Source organism: Anolis sagrei, chromosome 6 (genome assembly GCF_037176765.1).
Source record: "Anolis sagrei isolate rAnoSag1 chromosome 6, rAnoSag1.mat, whole genome shotgun sequence".
In the NCBI taxonomy this organism is placed as follows: domain Eukaryota; kingdom Metazoa; phylum Chordata; class Lepidosauria; order Squamata; family Dactyloidae; genus Anolis; species Anolis sagrei.
Window position 1 is genome coordinate 99,944,496 of NC_090026.1, and position 22,864 is coordinate 99,967,359.

Here is a 22,864-nt window from a genome sequence, read left to right on the forward strand (position 1 = left end):
ACTTCAATTTCACTTACTCCACTTTTATCAAGACTTAAAAACAGTTTATCCCATTTTCCCATCAGTTTGAAATTTTAAAAAATGTGTGAAAATTCATTATGCATTTTCAAGCACTGGCTGTGGCTGTTACTTTTTAAAAGTACCCATAAATGTGATGGATCCCAATAGAAGCATAGCAGACAGGAGCATAGACTGAAATACAAGATGCTACCACAAAGCATAATGCACATTTACTAAAGAGTAAACAGCAATGAACTTGTTGTTTATAAAACAAACTCTCAGAAAAGCTGCTCCTTTAAAGTGTGCAGTGCTCCCACCCAGATTTCCAGATCTGGCCGAATGCCTAACCACTCTGCATTCAACTTGGTCTACTAAAACATGAATAAAAGATCATGTAAGATCCAGATGCAAGGTACCCTTATTTGCATCAAGACTAATTATTTATTTACAAACTATTACCTTTAAGAAAAAAAATACAACATACAACAAACACACGGATGGACTTTTCAGCTCAAATTTGTTTACAGCTTATTTATTCTTCAGTGTGCTGGTCCAGTGTTATTTAAGGTAAGTTATCAAAACTGCAGTAACAATATCCACTACCAAAGTAATGCAAGAAAACTGGAAATAAAGTTGGGTCATAAGAACTGTATTATAATAAACTGGTGCTTTTGGAAATAAATGCATCAATATTTTCAAAGAGCTATTAGGTTAATTTTAATAATATTATATAAGTAAGATTTAGGTGTCAAAAGTTATATTTATTTGTTGAAACCTTTTCAATTAGTGATATAAACATATTTATCTTACCCTTAATTGATACTCTGCATGTTGGATATGAGTTTCTTGTGTGTAAGCCATACCGCACCCAATGGGATTAATTTTGAGTAATATAGAATTGTGCACAAATATCAGCCGGTTGAAGAAAGTTCTTAATTTTGCAGTCTAATACATTATGGGTATTATGGGTATGTCAGACAGTAATATCACTACTGTGATGCTTATTCTTTAATGGGATGGGTTATAAATATCCAGCTACAATAACTGCAAATATAGAAACACCCTTTCCTTGCCAAATGTTTTTGTTTCTAAAAGATAAGGTTATATAAATAATCACTTCTAATTGTATTGAGGTAGATTTCTGAAGTATACTCACAAAGCCATCCAGAATTTTGTAGTAGAGTTGACTGAAATATAATATCAAAAATGTAGCAGGGACAGCATCATTTTAAACCCACCTTTGTACATTCATCAGAATGAAATCTCTTATAGTTTTGAAAACACAATATATTGATACCTTTTTTTTAAAAAAATACAAGAAACAGTATAGCTTTTGCCTCAAAAATATTGTTTGTAAAGCATTTATATCTAATATGTAAAGATTTCTAAAGAGATTGAGAATCATACCTAGGCATAATTAATTTATTTTCATGTTAAATTCTGTTATATTCTATTATTTGTTTATCAAAGGCGTTCTATGTGCAGTTTCATTCATGTCATTGATTTATGTTATAGGTTTGCGGAATTAATACCTATTTTTGTTTTGTTTGCTTTTTATTACCAGGGGCGTCTGCAGTGATTTGGGATACCAGTCACTATGTGGAAAAAACATTCCGTCTTTTGCCTTTTGGCTTTGGCTGTTGCTATGAACTGCTTAGTGTATGGACAAAACAGAAGGAAGGGACAAAGGCCAAGTGCTCTAGCAAGAAAAGACAATCTTCTGGGTAAAGCCATTTTCCTAGATTTTGCTAAAGAGTTCATGAAACATTTCCAAGTCTACCAGAATGATTTCCAAAGGGGACTGAAAACTTCATACACAAGCTTTTTGTATCTTTGGTAACACATCTCAGAGTCTTTTCACATATTTTCATCAATAGTGAACTAACAAGGGATATTATTATTTACTCCAAACGTGCAGCACTTTGCTAATTAAGAAACTCAACAGATATTTTATATGGAATATGCTACTTAAAAAAATTCAAAGAGCACAACCAGTTAGTTTGAACACTTTGGGTGATATCCAGATTATTGAATAATCAGATGGTTAGATGAACTATAGATCTTAGCAAAACCTATCAATGGAAAGCTTTGCCTTGGAAAATAATAGGTCTTCTGTCACAGGAAGTATTTATAAATAATTATGAACCAGGCAGGGAAATATGATTAGAGTAAAAAAGAGGGCTTTGGGGTGTTTAGGTGTATTAACACATTTTATCTGGATAGACTTGCATGTCAAATGAGAGTAGGGGAGAGCAGTGCCAACAGTGTGATGTAATGGTTTTGAGCACTGGATTAGAAGTCTGGTTTACCAAGGTTCAAATCTCTGCTTAGCCATGAAAACCAACTGGGTACTCTTGGGCAAATCACATTATCTCAGTTCAGAGAAAGATAAATCTTGAATAAATCTCACACAGAAAACCCTGCTATAGGTTTGCCTTAGGGCTGCCCTCAGTCAGAAACAACCTGAGATTGCAAGAGGCAAGTACTACAGGTGATGTGATGTTATTCCTATTTCCATGTTTTGGCCAATTTTGCCCTTCCTCTTCTGTGTTTTATGGGATCTATGGGCAGTTAGGGCCCCCCTGGTGGCATAGCAGATTAAATTGCTGAGCTGCTGAACTTGTTGACTGAAAGGTCGGCAGTTTGATACCAGGGAGCAGGCTGAGCTCCCGCTCTTAGGCTCAGCTTCTGCCAACCTACCAGTTCGAAAACATGTAGGTGAGTAGATAAATAGGTACTGCTTCTGTGGGAAGGTAACAGCGCTCCATGCAGTCATGCTGGCTATATGATCTTGGAGGTGTCTACGGACAATGCCGGGTCTTCGTCTTAGAAATGGAGATTTCCCCCGGAGTTGGACACAACTAGATTTAATGTTAGGGGAAACCTTTACCTTTACCTTTACCTTTACCTTTTTTCTTTGAATGTGTGTGTGAAAATCATAAGGGAATAACTGGGATTATAATCTTTGAAGCCTTGCAGGTTCCATGCAGCCCACAGACTTAGCTTTTCCCATTCTTGCACTAGCTCTTGAAAATCCATTTAGTATGGATTAATGATAATACGTATTGATTTGGATCTGGGCTTGGCTGTTATTTTTCCTTTTCTATTTTTTGATATCATTGTGGTAGTGATGTGCAGGCCTGTAGCGAGGGGGTAGTTTTAGGGGTTCAAAGCCCCCCCCCCCGAAATGTTTCAGATTTTTTTTAAAAAAAACAAACCCTGGTTTACTCATGAATTTTAACTGGTTAACCAAATCCCCATGCTAAGTCTATGAGATGCAAAAAATCAAGAGTCCCTCCAGAACTGCAAGCACTATCTCAGGCAAATACTGACAATTTATTCACACTGTCATTACTTGCAGCAATAGCCAATGTAGTGGAGCTGCAGGCTATTGAAGGTTCTCTGCCCCCTGTTGTGCTCTTTGCTTCAGCGTGAGCTAGGAGGCAGGTTTCAACCCCCCCCCCAAAATTTTCAACCCTCCCTGAAATTTTCAACCCCCCCCCCAAATTGTCAACCCTCCCCGAAATTTTTTTCTGGCTACAGCCCTGGTGATGTGCATATAAGTGTGCTTCTCTAGGAGTTACTTTGCTCATCCTTGTAATAATTTCTATTCCATTTTATCTTGGACAGATTCAGTCTGCTTCATTGATATTGTCTATGTCCTGGACAGTTCAGAAAGTGCCAAAGATGTGCTGTTTGACAAGCAGAAGGAGTTTATCACCCTCCTGAGTGATAAAGTATTCCTTATGAAGCCCACCAAGGTTCTCAGGTATGACATCAGGCTAGCCATCATGCAGTTCAGCAGCTCTGTCAAAGTCGACTACCATTTTGATGAGTGGAGAAGCCTGTCAGATTTTAAGCTGAGAGTCAAGGAGATGACTTACATTGGCCATGGGACCTATTCCTATTATGCTATTTCCAATGCCACCCAACTCTTCAAAACTGAAGGCCGTAAAAGCAGCGTCAAAGTGGTTGTCCTGATGACAGATGGGATTGACCATCCAAAGAGCCCTGATGTCCAAGCCATTTCCGAAGCTGCCAGAACATTTGGGATATCTTTTATTACTATTGGCCTTTCAAATGTTGCTGATAAAGTCAAACTACTTTCAATATCTGGCAATTCTCCTGGGACCCCTGTCCTCATCTTGAATGATCCTAACCTTCTGGACAAAATACGGAACCAATTGGTATGTTCTCTTTCAAAAGTTAAATTTCTTGATTTCCCCCCTTTTCTTTCTGTTCTCCCCTTGCAGTTGATTGACAAACTAATAAATTGAGTATGTGTGGGCATATGAACAAGGAGAACATGCTTGTTGTACATTCATACATGTTTTTGGCTTGTTTATTGTCCTCCTGTCCATAGTTTTGGGATGGATAGCACTGCACTGCTTTTAACAATCACATATCTTTCCATTTTCATCTTGGCCCTCACATGTAACTTCCTCCATCCTTAGCGATCAGTGCTTTTGAGGAATAGGAAAGGGTAGGACAAGGACATGATGCCACAGCCCAGAGGTTCTCAACCTGTGGTCCCCATATGTTTTGGCTTACAACTCCCAGAAATCCCGGTCAGTTTACCAGCTGTGAGGATTTCAGGGAGTTGAAGGCCAAAACATCTGGGGACCCACAAGCTGAGAACCACTGCCATAGATTATTTTTCAAGCATGCTTTTCATTGACCTATTTCATGGTCAAATGCTAGCTTTATCGCTAGTTGATGGCTGGATGGTGGTTTCCATGTCACTAAGTCCACTTGAGGTCTCAGAGTAATCAAAGTACTTGAACTTTGCCCTCCAAATGGATCCAGCATCTTGAATATCTTTCTTAAAGTTTGTAATGAAATCATGTTTTTAAAGTAATGTTCCAAGCTCTGTATATCATACTGATTTTTGAACATTTAAAGTCTGCTTAAAATATATTTATCTTTTGAAATAATGAAATTAAATACTATTAAAAATGGTGGTCTATCAACTAATGCTGGTCCATGTGCTATCAGCCGCGAGTCTCTTGGGAGTGTCCAAGAAAGAAATATATATAGACAGCAGAATCAAATATGATACTACTCCCTGGGACAATAGAAAGAAATTTGCTGCTCCTTCACAACAGGTAGCTAAGGAAGCATTGATCTATACTGGAAGAAATACTTTAAAAAGATGGACATAAACATTTAAACAGCATAAAGACTGTTTTGTAGGTTAGACAGTGAGAAAGGATTCATAGTTAGCTGTTTAGACAAAAGAAAAACAGGATATGATTAGGTCAGAAGGCTAGAAACATCAGACATTGCAGAAGATCAAAAGTCATCCTAGGATACCTCAAGGGAGCACTAGAAAGTTGGGGGTTTTTTTAAAGAGAAGTTTCTTTTCCTGGGTTTGGCCAGAAAAATTAGAAGAAAGGAATTATAATGGAGAAGAATAATTGAACAAACATAATGTAACGGGATGTGATTAGCTAAGAAGTCCAGGAAGATCAAAAGCTGGAAGAGATAAAAGAAAAAGTTCTACCACATGCAGTTCCCCCCATCCAAAGAGCAGCCTAAAAGGAAAGGTTTCCTTTGGTGGAATTCTTATTGTTGGTAGTTAAGAAGCATCAATACTTGTGTGCGTGCATAGAGCAATTAGGGAAAGAAGAACCCCTGTAGTACATGCCTGCTGTCTTGCTTTCACCTCTGTTTCTTAGATCTGTGTAACTCAAGGTATTTTGCTCCCTGTCTACATGTAGAGGTCACTTCTCCCTTCTTTCCAAAAGTCTTGTGTTCTTTACCCTTTGTTAGAGAAGGGAGCACCATGAGGCTTCCCTTTGCCTCAAGATGCCCTATATACACACATGAGAGTCAGTTATTATTATTATTATTATTATTATTATTATTAGCAACTCTTCTACCAAAGTTAGGTAATTTTCTTTTGTCTATCTACTGCTTTATCTGAGATTTATTACCTGAAACAACAATAAAAGTAAAGGGCTTCTTTCACTAGTTTTAAACTATATTGGAGCATCCAAAGTATTTTATCTCCTATTTCCTACTCTTACATAGTACTGGCTTTGCTGCACTATACTCTGCCATAGCTACCAAATATTCCTTCTCTCTGTCCAAGCAGGAATGGGCAAAGTGCAGACCAAGAGCCGCATTTGGCTGCTGAACATCTTCTCTTGTGACCTGAAGCCTTCTGGGGGATAATTTCCACCCCAACTTGGCAAAAATGATTTTTAACTACCTGTAAATGAAGAAGGTTCACTTCTTCCATGCCACCAAAGCAAGTGGGGACTCCAGAAATCAGCTGAAAATCAGCCAACATGGATTGGGACAGTGTCACTTTAAGTTGCACTGAAATAGTAATCTGCCAGGAGATCAAAAACATGAAAATATATCCCTTCTCCTCCATTGTTTTCCATCTTATCTCAAAAGATACAGGAATCTTAGGATCTGGACTCATATAAGGATACTGCTCCATTATTTGGGTGGAGGCCACTAGGGATGCTAGGGAGTCCCCTTTGGGAAGATAAAGTGGGGTATAAATAAATATAATAATACTGGCCCATCTAATTCTATCAATTGTTAATTGACAGGCCTCAAAATAACTCTGTCAACTAAGGGCTCAACATCCTCCATTTCCTTCCTAGGAATAAAATACTGATTTGGCAGTTCTGCTTTTGTTTGTCCCTACTATTCTTATTTTAATTGGATTGCCCCATTTCTTAATTATTTTGTTAGGGTTACTATATGATAATACTTGAAACAAAAATTAAAATAAGAAAATAGTTTTAAAACAATATAAACTGAAACAAACATTAGTTGAGATATGGAAAAAGGATTTAAACTGCAACAAGTCAAACATGAAACACTGGGTTGATTCAATTTAAAAAATTAAACATTAGGACCAGAGAAACGCAATGGAAAATATTGACAAAATGGCACAGAACCCCACATAAATTAACCCATATAACTAAGTCATCATCAAGATTATGTTAGCACAAAGGCAGCGAAATTGGCTCTTTTATGCACATGTGGTGGGATTGTGACAAGATACAACAAAATTATAATAAATTAAAGAAAGTGATGGAAGAATTATTAGGGCAAAAAGTAGAGTTGAATAAAAGGGTATTTTTAATTCGGAAAATTGAGGGTAAGAGCAGCACTAACAAATGGGCAGATATCATAAAACGTTCGATAGAAACAGTTGAAGCAACAGTAGCCTTGGACTGGAAAGAGAGGGAAAATGGGAACTTAAAAAATTGTTTGAATATTTAGCAGACTATGCTCCAGGATTATATTTTTGAAAGCAGGATGGAATACACAGCAGGTTGTAAGAAGAATTGGGACTCCAAATGGGGAACTCTGATAGCTAGAGTAAAGGAAAAAGAAAATATAAAGAACTAAATCACACTCTCTTCACCACCAATCAATTCAAATAATACTTGAATTGAAGATACAACTGTTCTCAGTGAGTGGGGGGCAAAGGGGGGGGGACGGAATGGTTAGACACAAGTGGTTGATAAGGGTGGAATTCGTATTGGTAAGATTAAGATACATTATACTGAGTGAAAAATGTAAGTGGAATTTCATTATTGAGATTTGTATTACTCAATTTAGGTGTATAATTAAGAAAATAATAATAATAATAATAATAATAATAATAATATAGAAAGAGGATAGTCCATTTTACAGGGGGGAATTGAAGGAGGAAAATAATTTCTCCTTGTTTTTGCTGGTTATGCTCCTTCCCCCCGCTGTTTCCACAATGGTGACATGGGTGGGGGGAATAACAGGAAAACAGAGGAAAATGGCTTTACTCTAGTATATCTGGATCTCTCACAACCGAGTAGTAATTGGGAGAGCTTCAGAATGATGATAACATAAACTCATTGGCTGTTTCTCTCACACCTCATTGGGTTTCCTTTCCTTTGTGTGTTTTGTTACTGCTGCCACTGCTATTTTAAAATCTAGACCTTTCACTAACCCTGTGATATCTCCTCCTTTTTTAATAGAGGAATAATACTACTTTAGCTATATCAATAACACAGCATGTAGCTTGGGCTTTGGGGGGAAATGGATGATGTGGAATGCATTGCATGTTTTATGAACGTTGTGCAATTCATTACTTTCTTTCCATTACTTTTTTTTCTGTTTTTTTAAAATTTACAACTGAAAAGCAGTGTATACATACTTTCAAAATGAAAAAGGAAGTTTTTTTAACCTAACCAATCCATCAGTAAAATGTTACATTAATAAACTATATTTTTGGTTTTCATTTTTTTTACAGGCCGCTTTATTTGATGTGCAGGTAAGTTGGGAATTTTTATTTTATTTTTACGGGATCTTCTTCCTTATTTAACCCCTTCCTCAATTATATACTACAGATGATGGATTTGTGACTCTGTTGTTGTGGTTTCCCTGTGGTGAGCTTAATAAGAGTGGATAGAGACAGTGGCAAAAAGTAGTTAGAAATTATTTCTGTTTCCCTGAAAAAGCTTTTAAAACAAGCATGTTCAGGTACATACCCTCAACATAAAGTTCTTGAATGTGTTTTTCTTGTAACTTGCTTTGAGTAACCAAATGCAGTTCTAACTGTTAATAATAGAAGTCAGTTCTCAGAATTCATTCCCAAAGGGTGGCTTTTCTGCCAATTTCACATTGTGCCTCCTTAGTCCGAAATGTGAAATTCTGCTATTCATATTTATATTATTTCTCTAGTGTGGAAAGAAATGTGAATGTCAAAAGGGAGACCAAGGACCCCCAGGACCAAAGGTAAGTATTGGAGAAAATAGAAGCTTGCTTTAGTTTATAGTTCATAACAAAAAAAAATATTCCCAGAGTGTAAACAGCAAGTGCCATTGATTTCAATACATCTAGGGTTGCAAAACTAACTAAAGTGCCATTGAGTACAGCTATGACAGCTTACTTTGGTGTAAGACTTTCTGATTGCAGCTTCTTCCTGAAAGAGACTTGTAGTGTTAGACATGTGAAAGAAGCATGAAGGATTCCCCAGGGTAGAGCTTGATGGTGGAGGCTAGAAAGATAGGCCAGTCATCTATCTCAGTGAGAAAAAACCAGTAGGACTTCCCATGTTGGAGAAAGGAGGAAGCCTCAGTCATGGCCTGAGCAGGCTAATCAGCCGTAGTTGGGAAAGAGTAGAACAGTAGCATGCAACCAGCCAGAAGGTTGAGCGGAAAAATAGAGAGAAGCCAGAAGAAATAGTCGGCATGACTGTACTGGTCACCTGGCCAAGCAGAGTGAATCCATGTCCAACAGTCCACCTGAAGACTGAGGCCAAACCTACACTGCTATATAATCCAGTTTCTGTATCCAGATTAACTGCTTTGAATTGGACTCATATAATCCAGTTCAAAGAAGATAATCTGGATTCAGAAACTTGATTATATGGCCGTGTAGCTCCAGCCTAAGAAGCTTGAAACTCTTCTAGCTGTCAGGTGGATGTATTGTACAATGTAGCAGCCTAGGAGTTTCTTCTGGCACCAGGCAATGACAGCCAGTTTTCTACCAAGACTTCCTTGATAGCCAGGAGGACTTTATTGGTCAGGATTTTCCTAGTTTCCTCAACGGAGAAGCAATCAATTATGCAGTAAAGATGTAATACCTAAGAATTGTAGCATCCTGGGGAGGGCTTTTTGCCTTGCATTGGAGAAGGAAAGAGACTAGCTCTATGGCTGATGTGTTTATCAGTTGCCTATACTCAACTACTAGTAGTACTAAAATAGCTAGAAGATATGTATCTAGACAAGAGCTTACGTTTAAAGTGTTTCAATCCACACACAGATCATGTAGATTACACTGATTTAAAAGGAGGGATGGGAAGCTCTGCGACTATGGGATCAAGATATAGCTGGGCAGATTCTGTTAATAACATTTTTCTCTGTTTGCATTTAAAGGGTGGTCATGGAAGTAGAGGTGACAAGGGTGAACGCGGACCTAAAGGAGAAAAGGTAAGAAAAGAAAAGATATCAGCCACAGATGCAGACTAAATGTCAGGAGAGAATGCTCCTGGAACATGGCCATTCAGCCAAAAAAACTTGCAGCAACCCAGTCAATTCTTGAAAATTGCATTGCAAAATATTATTGTAATGTTCAAGGAGATCTGAAAGCTATGATAAGTCAGTAATAACGGGGGGTTTTTTTTGGGGGGGGGACACTGCAATTTCTGTTAAACAGCTCCAGAATTTGCTTAGATTTTTGGGGAAAGAGAATACGATTAAACAAAAGAGAATTTAAGGAAAAATTCAATCGATACATTTTTTTTTCAGTTTCCCAAATGGAAAAATATTGAAACCTATTTGAAATAGGAAAGATTACTTAAAAGGTTTAAATCTTAGAGGAATAATTCAATAAGTTCAGTGGTTCCTAACCTTTCTTTGACCAGGGACCACTCTCCAACATTAGTACCAAAAGAGTTATGAATCTGTTTTTGGTCAACTTTCGATTTGGTTTGGTTATTTGGGGTGCTGATTCAGAAAACTGCATTCGATAGACTACATCAGCTCTAGTTCCTGATACAGAACATATGCCATCCAGAAGTTACCATCAGCACACCCACAGAAAACCATATTTAATAATTGAGAGCTGATGTGATAGTAGTAATCTTTCGTGGGTAGTCAGCCTGTCCCCTCCCGACATCCCCGTTGCCTCGGCACTATAAAAGGGTTTTGCAAGACCAATTGCTCTCTTTGCCATGTTTCAAATGGTGGCAAAGTTGTGTAATGGTGAGGCTGCTGAGCATATTTTCGTTCTTGCGGTCCACTGGTGGTCCAAGGACCACAGGTTGGGAACCACCAAATAAGATACAAAAGTCCAACTTAATGGAAAAAGTTTAGGAAAAAGTTTAACAGCATTTTTTTTGTGAAAAATTTCTGTATCAGAGTGAAATTATAATATATAGCTGCAAATCCTTTTGTGTGGGACTACCTTTTTAGCTCTAGAAAAAGCATTAACAAAGTTGTGGCCTGCACTTTGGTGAATGGAAAGAAAGGCAATAATTCTTTCAAATCAGAAATGTGTGCTTTCACTACTTTCTACCTCTTTCTAGGGGGAAGCCGAGACAGGAGAGCCTGGAGAAAGGGGACCAAAGGTACCTGGACAATTCCTTTAACGGCCTAGCCAAAAGGCAATTTATGCAATTAATTGCATGATTTATGGTGTTCCTAAACATGTGTCCTCCCTGCCTGATACTATTGGTTAATACGCTCTAATAACTTGTTGAAATGTTATATTGTCCCAACCTTTCTAGTTGCCATCAACTTACCATCTTTCATGTCACAGAGAAGATCTAGTTAGTATTTGCAAAAATCAAGAACAAATGGCAAGAAGTATGGGATTCTGATTAGAATATCAGGCTAGACCTATTTTGCCCATGGTCAAATCCTTACTCATACATAAAGTCAACGGGTTAATGTTGAGCTTAGTGTTCCTCACATGGTTGTTGTGCACTTATCATGGATGGGGACAACTATATACAGAGCCTTGAGTTCCTTCGTAAGGCAAAGGAATATAATGGTAGCAGTCGTTATGATTCTACAATTAATAATAACAATATGATTTAACATAGGCATGGGCAAACCTGGGACCTCCAGGTGTTTTGGACTTCAACTCCCACAATTCCTAACAGCCGGTAGGCTGTTAGGAATTGTGGGAGTAGAAGTCCAAAACATCTGGAGGTCCCAAGTTTGCCCATGCCTGATTTAACAGCATCTCTCTATGCTGGTCAGCAGCAGATTCTTATTTCTATACAGTGATTTGCTTTTATAAATTGTGGCATTTTGTTATTTTCACTTGCTTTTCCATCTTGTTTAATACCTAACTTCAAACTGATCAAAAAGAAAGTTCTTTTAACATACTCTTGACATTTATATTTATTTACTCACAGTAAAACAGTAAATTTATTTATTTTTATTTACTCACAGTAAAACAGCTTTTTGTTACTGTGCTTACAGGGAAGTATTGGCTATAAAGGAGACAAGGTAAGGTGGTTAAGTAATACTTTTTAATGTCATACTAAGTAGTTTATTAATGACATATTTAAGCATTTAGGGAGGGAATGCATTGAAGAAATAAGGACTGTAAAGACACAATACAACTGGAAAGAGATAACAAAGAAGAAAGCTTCATAAGTTTGAGAATATAAACTTCTCAGTAATGACAGTGGGTGATACTGGATTCGCACAGATTCAGAAGCCAACAGTACTGACCAGGGAAAACACAGATCAAATTCAAAAGTTGCAACTGAAGGTCTGAAGACGCCCAAATGGGTTAGAGAGAATTAGGTAAGACTATGAGACAAAATCAAATAAACCTGATGAGGAAGATTCAGCCAGAGGCCAGACAGGTCGTTAAAACTATTTAATCCCTCCTCTAGCTGCATGACGGGACATGTCATTTAAAAAATATTCTATTTTTGCAGGGTGATAGAGGAGAATGTGGAACACCAGGCCTAAAAGGAGACAGAGTAAGTTCAACAGAGTTTATACAGTTTCCTCTTTGTGTTCATGTTCTGTGAAAACACATTATCGGCCAAGGACATGTTGTTTCATATTGATCTCCATTTTCCTGAATCATTATTTTGCACCTGGCAATGACTGATAAATACATCACAATGTTTTTGAACACTATGCATGTGTGCCATAGTTGGACACTGAAGAAAGCTGGCAGGAAGCAAATCAATTCAGTCAAAACGTGGAAAACTAAAAAGATTAAAAAAAGAACAAGCCAGCCCCTAGAAGTGAAGATGGCTACACTGAGGCTGTTGTACTTTGGACATATCATGAGATGATGTACAGGTGGTTTCAGAGTTACAAACACCTGACTTACAAATGTTTCATAGTTAAGAATGGAATTTACAAGACCTTAGTGCATTAGTCCTCAACCTGTGGGTCACCAGGTGTTTGGGCCTACAACTCCCAGAAATCCCAGCCAGTTTACCAGCTGTTAGGATTTCTGGGAGTTGAAGGTCAAAACATCTGGGGACCCACAGGTTGAGAAGCACTCCCTTAGTAGAACAGTTAATGGCTGGAGTTCTTGGAGATTCATAGGATTGCCATAAGTCATAATGTGACATCACTTGACACCAAACACAATCATTACAAAAATTGATAGGTGGACCTCAAGATTATAAAGACAAGCAAAAGTAACTTCTACAAACCTAAAGTATCTCCATCCTTGATATACACCATATGTGGGCAACAGTAATGCTTCAGAGGTTTTTTCTGTCTTACAAATCCCAGCAGTTCTAGTCAGCATGAACAATGGTGAAGAATTATGGGAATGACAGTCCTTAATTTTATGAAAGTCACATTTGCCCACTATGACATACAGGATGAGAAGCTCTACCTCTCAAGATGCTCTCAGCTTTCTCAAAGCTGCCACTGACCTCCTTCTGGTATCATGGAAAGTGATTCCTTGTTGATTTGTGTGTGTGTGTGTCAAGAGCAACTTGAGAAACTGCAAGCCATTTCTGATGCGAGAGAATTGGCTGTCTGCAAGGACACTGCCCAGGGGACTCCCAGATATTTTACCATCCTGTGGGAGGTTTCTCTCATGCCCCCGCATGAGAAGCTGGAGCTGACAGATGGGAGCTCACTCCATTCCACGGATTCAAACCGCCAACCTTTTGGTCAGCAGTCCTCCTGGCACAAGGGTTTAACCTTGTTTATCCTTGTTGATAATCTAGTCTTACTTGTTTTGTGCAGCCCAAGTGCTGTAGCTAACTATAGTGGATAACAAGAAATACAAATGGTGCTAAAATGGTGTAATTTCTTAAATCAAAATGAAGTCCCTATGAATTACAATACTTTTAACACATTCGTATAGCTCTGTCTGTTCATGGAACAGCTGGGAGAGAAGCAGTAGGAAATGTGTGTTAAGATAAAAGCAAATAAGTTAGCAGCTGGCAGTTAAAATGGAAAGAAAAAAATGGGCATAGAAACCATATGTCAAGATTATAAAAATGCAAAGAAAGAGCTTTGTCAGGCATTTTCTTTAAAAAAAATTGAGGACAAGGAAGGGAAATTCATTGAACATCTGCAAAGGATTAAAATCCCTAATGGATTAAGAACCTGAAGAAACCTCTGAACAGACCAAAGTTCTCATCACCCACAGGATTCCCACTTGAAAAGGAAGATGAGATCTCGTTGCCAAAAGTACAACAAGACTCCTTTTTTTCCAAGGCCGGGATCATGCCAGTGGAAAATGACCAGACATGGAGAACACATAACAGAAGCATAGAGCAAAAAAAAAAAAAAAAAAAAAGCACACAGTGCCAAAATTCAGAAGCACATTTACTGTCTAGAAGGATCAGGCCAGTAGTATAATTGCTTGCTGTGTGTCCTGGCACAACTTTTTAAAAACCCCAAGATTTATTGCATAGTATTCAGCAGTGTTTACTAGTTGTTTCCCATTGCTTAGAAATGTGTCTTTCCCTTAAGGGCAATCACAGCATTGGGTAGATCATTCCATTCATAGTAGTTCAAATACAAAGATAGATTGATGATAGATTTTTTAATCCCTACTTCCTATTGGATGTGGATCAATATGTACTAAATGTACAAATAACAAGCTTAAATGTATATATTTGCATTATTTGATTTCTTTTCTTGCTATATAGACAGTTGGCAGGCAGTCATCCCTACATGCAAACACACACAAGCTTATATTTATATAATCTTCTCTTAATAGTAGTCTTGGCTGAAGTAAAAAAAAGAGAGAGAGAGAGAACTTTTACATCTAGGAGTGAAATTCTGTAACTGGTCAGATACCATTATGTTCTTCTGATCTTAGTATTTTGAAGCTACATGGTGAAAAACTGTTTCGTTGCTCTTGAAATCTGTCAAGACTTGGTGGATTGAGATTTAGTGTCCCTAATAAATGCCCAAACACACAATTAAAATGCAAGCACAATTAAAAAGACTATAGGATATGCCACATTTTGTTCAACCCACCTCTTTGTTTCAAAGGTTACTGCAATTTGACATTTTGTATTTAGTGAAGCTTCTGAATTGGACAAACCATCCCCTCTGACAAAAAAGCGGGCAAAATGCTTAATTGTGATTGAAAAACACTAAATAAGAACCCTGTTATATTATCCCAGTGTCAAAAGTTTGTTATTATGCTGTGGTGATGCTCTTTTTACAGGAAGCAAAGAGTCAACAGAAGAAGTTGTAGCCTTCAAGAGAGAAAGCACCTCCTGCCACAATATCCACAGCCTGGTGGCGTAATATTCATGTCACTCAACAGGACTGTGGTCTAAATAATATCTGTGACACTTTCATCAGTTAGATACATTGTTTTACCTCTAAGTACAATTAAGTACAAGCAATGGTTGGAGCTTAACTGAGAGTGCCTTGGACCACAAGAAGATCAAACCGGTCCATCCTCCAGGAAATAAAGGCCAACTGCTCACTGGATGGAAGGATATTAGAGGCAAAGATGAAGTACTTTGGTTCCATAATGAGAAAACAGACTCACTTGGAGAAGATCATGATGCTGGGGAAAATGGAAGGAAGAAGGAAGAGGAGTTGATCAAGGGCAAAATGGATGGATGTTATCCTTGAAGTGATTGGCTTGACCTTGAAGGACCTGGGGTGGCAAAGGCTGATAGGGAGCTCTGTCATGGGCTGGTCCATGAGGTCACGAAGAGTCAGAAGTGACTGAAGGAATAAACAATAGTGGTTGGAGTATTGGGTTATAACTTTGGAGAACTGAGTTCTAATTTCTGCTCTGCTATGGAAACTCACTGGGAGACCTTGGGTGGGTCATCTATTCTTGGCCTTAGAAAACTCCATGAAAAGTTCATCCTAGGTTGGTCCTAAGTTGGAAATATCTCAAAGGTAAACAGCAGCATCATAATGATAGTGTAGAAAGCATAAAATGTCTCAGGAAGTGTAATTTAACTTGCAATTAATTGTTACATCTTTCTCTTTGTATTTCAATAGGGAACAGAAGGCCCTTTTGGGCCAAAGGGACCAAGAGGCCCCCAGGTAAGTTTGTTTTACACTAGTAATGTTTTCAGTGTGATTGAGCTTGCAATAAAATGATTATATTGGCTTACTTCCTGGTGCCAAACTACATGCCACCATATCTTCCAATATTTAAAGTATTCAAGCAAAATGAGTGTGGTCAAGATGGTAAAAATTATGAGTGAGGAAGCTAAGAGAGGCTGCAGTAACTTGCATTTGCCTGAGAGACAGGGGACAGGCTTGTGCCCCCTTCTGCCGCTGAGTTAAGTGGATGCAAACAATTGGATGCAAACTCCATTTTCAACAATGAAATAAACTGAGAACAAAAGGGGGAAGTGGGAGGAGGAGAGAGAAATTTGAATATTTTAAAAGCAGCTAAAAATGACACAACAGGTGATTAGGGCTGTTCCTATCAATTCATGAACCTTGTGCCGGTAGGACTGCTGACCAAAAGATCAGTGGTTTGAATCCGGGGAGTGGGGTGAGCTCCTGTCTATCAGCTCCAGCTCCTCGTGTGGTGACATGAGAGAAGCCTCCCACAGGATGGCTCCCTTGCAGATGGCCAATTCTCTCATAACAGAAGTGACTTGCATTTTCTCAAGTTGCTCCTGACACAAAATAAATAAATAAATAAAAGCTAGTTGGAGGGTATGTGTTACACATAAATCATAGCAAAGAGTCTGAACTTATGCTTCCTGCTATTAATTAGAACAGATGGATGGGTTTATTAACCTGAGAGCAGTATGAAAAAAGAATGGTTTACTTTTTCTTTTCTCAACCATAACCAACCCACAAATACACATACAAAAACTATGTCCTGGACCAGCATGATGGAGAGATTTTTCTTCTGATTACAGATGGCCCATGAAAATATTTTTATATGCCTTGTCCTATAAAATATGACAATTAGACCTTCATGCACATTTAAAAATAATAGAAGGAATAGAAGATGCTATGCATTAAGCATAATTTCCCAGTGCCTGTATCTCTTAAGGATGTGTAACAAATCCCCCTTACCAACCAAGAAACCCCATTAAAATTTGTTGTTAGGAAGCAAGTTTGTATATTATCCTCTTCCGTTGGCATGTGTTGCTTTCTGTATGAGGAGCAAAGTTTGGATAAACCATTTTGGGGACTACAGCTTCCAGGATCTCCCAGACAGCATGGGCACTTATTTGTATCATACTTGTGGGTTTCCCTCTCCAAACTTATTTTAAAACTTTGCATTCTCAAGGGAAACTGTTGTCAATCTTGTGTCACTTAATTATGTTCAGTATTATTTTCAGCAGCTACAGATGTTTGCTTCAGAAGAATTGTGAGAACATTTTTGCTGTCTCAGTGGAACTGCTGACCACTGTCCCTCTTCTTTTGCCAATTGTTTAGTTTTATAGCAACAGAAAAATGTGGAGTTTTCCACTATGGACTTTCCTTGATAAGAGGAGTTCCCATAGTGACCAGCTGTATTGCTACTGAACTTCTTTGGTGATGCAACATGGGAAACCTAAACAGGGATTTCCCAGAACAGTTAACGTAGTGTCATAATATAGGTACAATTTCGTGCAGCTCTTCTGGTGCCTGTTCTCTATGTCCAGTTTTTATATTGTTGTTACTCTATCCAAGTCAGGAAGGGAGGGAACAAAGCTGGGATAAGTTTTTATTTCCTTTCTGTCTGTTGGAGAATATGGAAAATAGTACTGTGTCATATAAATAGAGAAATTCGTATTTGCAAGAGAAAGGTGAGCACACTCACAGAATCTAGCTGAGGAATAAAGGAAACTTCATCTTCTTTGCTGAAAAATATGAATAATAGAGTTTTGAGACTGCACATTTCATCCCATCCAAACATTCTGGAAAAGCACAAGCAAAGCACCCCTGGCAGATGGCTATCCAGCCTCTGTTTAAACAGTGGTTCTCAACCTGGGGTCCCCAGATGTTTTTGGCCTACAACTGCCAGAAGTCCCATCCTGTTTACCAGCTGTTGGGATTTCTGGGAGTTGAAGGCCAAAAACATCTGGGGACCCCAGGTTGAGAACCACTGGTTTAAAAGCCTCCACCACACCAGTGAGTTCCACGGTTGAACAGCTCTTATGGTCAGGAAATTCTTCTTAATGTTCAGCTGGAATCTTCTTTCCTGTAATTTGAACCCATTGCTCCAAGTTCTGTGTAGCAGAAAACAAGAATTCTCCTTCTTCCTTATGACACCATTTCACATATTTAAACATTTTCTTCTGCAGGCTAAACATAACTTCTCCTCTGCAGGTTAACAGGAAGTCAGCTCATTTATAAATACTAAATATTTCATAATATCTCATGGTGAATGGCTCAGTAACATATGTTCTTCAAATATGGAACTGCCAGAGAGGGGGGTGGGGGGGAGCATAGAGCACTGCAGATTACAAAAGAAGACAGACAAAGCAAGATTAGTTACAAACTAACTGCTGCAAGGAAATGGTGTGGTTAAGCCCAACTGGCCCAACTTGTGCGCCACTTGCGCACATACCTTGGGAAGTCAGACTTGGCCACGGTGGTCCATGCTCTTGTTACATCTTATATATACTGCAACACTGGGATGCCCTCTTCACATAATATATCTTCAAACCAAGTGAGGCGGGGGGGGGGGGAGATCCTTTCCTTTATATCTCTCCACTGTCACCAATTCAGGCCAGTAACTTATACCAGTTCTCTTCTGAAATCTGCCGGGACTCTTCTGGGTTTTTCTTTAAATCATATTCAATGTTTTACGAAAATCTTCTTACACAACTCCACATTAACTGAGTTTATTTAAAGATGTCTTGCACAAAAGCTTGTTGGTTACATTTGTGTATTAGCGTCTTAGTTGAATATAACATTGTTTCATGACAACTCTCATCCTTATGACTTTTTTCACTTGTTAACCATATAATAGCAAACTCTCAACTGTTCTCCACTCACTATCCTGTTTATTTCCTTAAATACTCTTACTTAACTTATTCTCTGACCTATATTCATGGACCCTTAACTTATCCTCATCTAATGGCTTTTCTTCCCTCTCCCTCTAACTGACTTCTTTTCTCTCCCAGAATGTTCAGTTTTTTTCCCCAACTGTCATCCTTTACTCCTTCCTTTTTAAAATTCTGGCATCTGCTCATTTAAATATGGCCAATCAGATTCCCTTATGTAAATTAGCCCCGCCCCTACTGCTACTACCCCTTTAAGAATCACAGAATGGCTGGTCCCATTCCAACCCTGCAATATAGGCCATGTTCTAACATTAACTTTTACTTTTAAATTCTACCCCATAACCAGTAGTTTGCTACAAACACACTCTACATGGGGTTGCCTTTGAAGATGGCCCAGAAGCTTCAATTAGTCCAGATTTCTAACTGGGATGGCGTAGAGGGAACATCCTACTCCTCTGTTACATCAGCTCCACTAGCTGCCAGTCTGCTACTGAGTCCAATTCAAAGTACTGATTTTGGCCTATAAAGCCCTATGCGGTTCTGATCCAACTTACCTGCCCGAACGCATCTTCCTTTATGAGCCTACAAGAGCTTTAAGATTGGCTAAAGAGACCCTGCTCTCTGTCTCAACCTCTTCACAAGTGCAATTGGATGGGATGAAAGACAGGGTATTCTCAGTGATGGCCCCTCAGCTGTGGAACTCCCCCAGTGACATCAAGCAGGGCTCATCCCTTCTGGTTTTTAGAAAAAAACTTCTCGTAGCTGTTTGGTGAATAGGAAACCACGGAATAAGACTTTAACAGCTTTACTAATGGACTATGGATTTGAGGAAATGATTTGGACATGAGATTATGATTCGGCATTTTATATGGATTTAATCTGTTTAATTGCTTACTTGTTTAGTTTGTTTATATTTTGATGAGATGTGTTTATTGTTTACCTTTATGGCATTGAATTTTGCTGGATTTGTAAGCCGCCTTGATTCTCTCTTGGATAGAGAAAGGTGGGGTAGAAATGAAGTAAGTAGATAAATAAATAAACAGGAAATGACATCAATACATGCTACACCTAAATGGTCAGACAGGTAAACTGGCAACTGACTATAGGCATGCTATGGTTGTTTCTTCTAATAATATTCTGTCTTTCTCTCCAAATTGGAAAATTGGGCAGTTAATAACTAGATTAAAAACAGGTATAGATAGCAACATAAAAAATGTAAAAAAGCAATGAAGTAAATTGTAATATTAGAGTTTGTCTGAATTAGAAGCTCGTCAATTCTAAAGACATAATAAAACACTGGTCTGGAGCCAGTAATTTCTCAAAAGTCAGCTTATATGAAAAAAGCCTTTGTATACCAAGGGAAGTAGAGAGCCAGGCCAACTTAGAAAGGGAATTCCACAGCCTGAGAGCATTTCCAAAAGAGGTCCTCAATGAGAAGTCAACAAGGGAAGATTTCGAAATTGTACATTAATTAATGTACATAGCTCCATCACTGAACATAGTTATTTTATGCAATCATGCCTCTTCCTAATTACAAAGATTCATACCTAGATATTTTATACTTGTTTAGTTTGTTTATATTTTGATGAGATGTGTTATGACAGACATTGTGCAAAAAGCCATATTTAAATGACCAAAAATGTTCACTTCTCAAAGTTCTCCCTTTTTTATTTTGCTCAAGGGAATCGGTGGACCTCCTGGTGATCCTGGTCCCAAGGGCATTCAAGGAAGTAAGGTAAGACATGTGTACTACACAATTTTACCAAGGGGTTGTATAACAAAATATTGCAGGGCAGAGTTCTTGTTCTGGGTGCCAGATCACCAGCCAGAAGATCTTCCAGGAGATTCCAGTTTATCTCCCCTTCTACCTAGTTCTTTGTCCCCTCCCTCCAATCAGGCATGCTCAATTAGTGGAGCTGTTTGGGTAATATTTATTCTCTTCTTACTTATAGGCGGTTGTTCTTTAAACTATAAGACAATTGCCACTCAAAGTGAGGATTTTTTATTCAGTGTGCATGTATATAGGTCAGCGATAGAGAAACTGTGCCTCCAGATCCCCAAAATGTTTTTTGAGAAATGGTTGTGCTCTGCAATGTCCCCAAATACCCTCTGGAATAGGGGTTAACAAAGCTCAGCCCATATCTTTTTGCTCATAAATATACCCTAATAATTACTGTTTGTTTGGGTTTTTTTGGCTGTATTGCCATGTTCCAGCAGCATTTTCTCCTAATGTTTCACCTGCATCTGTGGCTGGCATCTTCAGAGGTTCTGCTGGCAGTGAGGCAAGTGGAGTGTATATATACTGTGGAATATCCAGAGTGGGAGAAAGAACCCTTGTCTGTTTAAAGAAAGTGTCAGTGTTGTAATTCGTAAGCTTGAATTAGCATTTGAGTAGCCATAAAGTTTGCAAAGCCAATCAGTGTATTATTTGACAGAATATTAAGAGAATATTATTTGAGAACACAAAAATTCTGGACCACTATGACAACCACTAGGTCAGACTACACAGAGAAGCCACTGAAATCTACAAGCACATGGACAATTTCAACAGAAAGGAGGAAACGATGAAAATGAACAAAATCTGGTTACCGGTATTTAAAAAAAACACTACACTCAAGAGAGTAAATAATGAACACCACCCAGAAACAAGAGAATTCCAGACAACAAGCAACCAAGGGCAAGTTAACACCTCCTAAACAGAGGATGCTGCCAGGCAGCCAAAGCCAGGCTACCCCTATGAAGATATCCATTGACTTTGCAAATTTCAAACTCAAATGCTTATTCAAGCTTGCTGATTGCAACATTCACATTTCCTTAAACAGACAAGAGTTCTTTCTCCCACCCTGGACACTCCACTTGCTTCACTGCCAACAGAACCTCTGAAGACACCAGCCACAGATGCAAGCAAAAAGTTAGGAGAGAATGCTGCTGGAACATGGCCATACAGCCTGAAAAACTCACAGCAACTCAGTCATTCCAAGAAAGCTTTCAACAATACATACCCTAATAGTATCCTGATGTGTATGTGCAAGGCAGTTTCACCATATTTAGAGTCTCCCTGGGCTCAAAAGAGGTAAAAACAATTGTAAAATGTTTAAAATGAAAAAGCAGTGGTGTTGACAGTCATCCCAAAGAGCCTTCATGTGTTTTGGAAGGCTTTCAGTTTTCTTACCTTTAAAACAGCTGTCTTATGCAGTATTACAAATAGTTTTTAAAGTTTTTGTGTGTTTATAAAAGAGCTCAAAGGGTGCATGTGTGTTGTTTTTAGAAGAGATATTTCACTGTGCACATTTGATTGTTATTTTGAATTCCTTCAGCCAAAATGATGGTAAATGTAGGTGTTTCCTAACCACTAGTAATTTATATCAATATCATTATTCTGTTTCTAATTGTTTGAGCATCAAAGAGCTAAATATTTGTATATGTAGGGGTTGGAGTTAGTGATGCTATTTTGCATTTAATTGCAAGTCACAGGAGGTCTCATGAATGCAGCTTCTATTGCATTGTATGTGGGTGTGTATTATGTGAAACATTTTGGCCTTGTTTCTGAGGCAACAGAACATTTGAAGACTCACAGGACCTTCTTTATATGCGGAAAACATTTGTGACAGTAAAAGTTATTGGAATCTTGGCTTCACCCATGGCGTTTCCTTGCCTTGATTTTTCTCATTCTTTGTTTGCCTTTTTTTTTGTACTTGTACTTGTGAAATCTGTGGTCTCTGGCCCAAGAATGGAGTCGAATAGGACACCATTCATTAGTAGAATTTTCAGGTTCTTCTCCATGTAATGGGCAGGATCTGTTGGAAATAGCAACCTTCTCAAGCCTCCACTAGTTATTTGTTATGTATACAATTGCTTACTGTACTGTATGTTTGTATTGGTTTGCAATTTTACCTAACCTCTTTGTTGTGGGAGGGGCTGAAGACCATGTGATCAGAACTAGACATGTTCAGGATTCAGACTCCA

The 22,864-nt window shown here is 38.3% G+C and overlaps 1 protein-coding gene across 1 annotated transcript in view; it reads left to right on the forward strand.

The window, feature by feature from the left end:
* The first annotated feature begins 368 nt into the window (after positions 1 to 368).
* The window catches only part of COL28A1 (collagen type XXVIII alpha 1 chain), a 68,408-nt gene continuing 45,912 nt past the window's right edge, over positions 369 to 22,864 (forward strand). Inside the window, exons 1-11 of the mRNA XM_067470288.1 lie at positions 369 to 567; positions 1,565 to 1,724; positions 3,631 to 4,187; positions 8,261 to 8,281; positions 8,692 to 8,745; positions 9,888 to 9,941; positions 11,039 to 11,080; positions 11,943 to 11,969; positions 12,410 to 12,454; positions 15,936 to 15,980; positions 20,580 to 20,633. Coding sequence (XP_067326389.1) covers positions 1,598 to 1,724; positions 3,631 to 4,187; positions 8,261 to 8,281; positions 8,692 to 8,745; positions 9,888 to 9,941; positions 11,039 to 11,080; positions 11,943 to 11,969; positions 12,410 to 12,454; positions 15,936 to 15,980; positions 20,580 to 20,633 — 1,026 coding nt within the window. The 5' untranslated portion in view covers positions 369 to 567; positions 1,565 to 1,597. The remainder of the gene's footprint in view (positions 568 to 1,564; positions 1,725 to 3,630; positions 4,188 to 8,260; positions 8,282 to 8,691; positions 8,746 to 9,887; positions 9,942 to 11,038; positions 11,081 to 11,942; positions 11,970 to 12,409; positions 12,455 to 15,935; positions 15,981 to 20,579; positions 20,634 to 22,864) is intronic.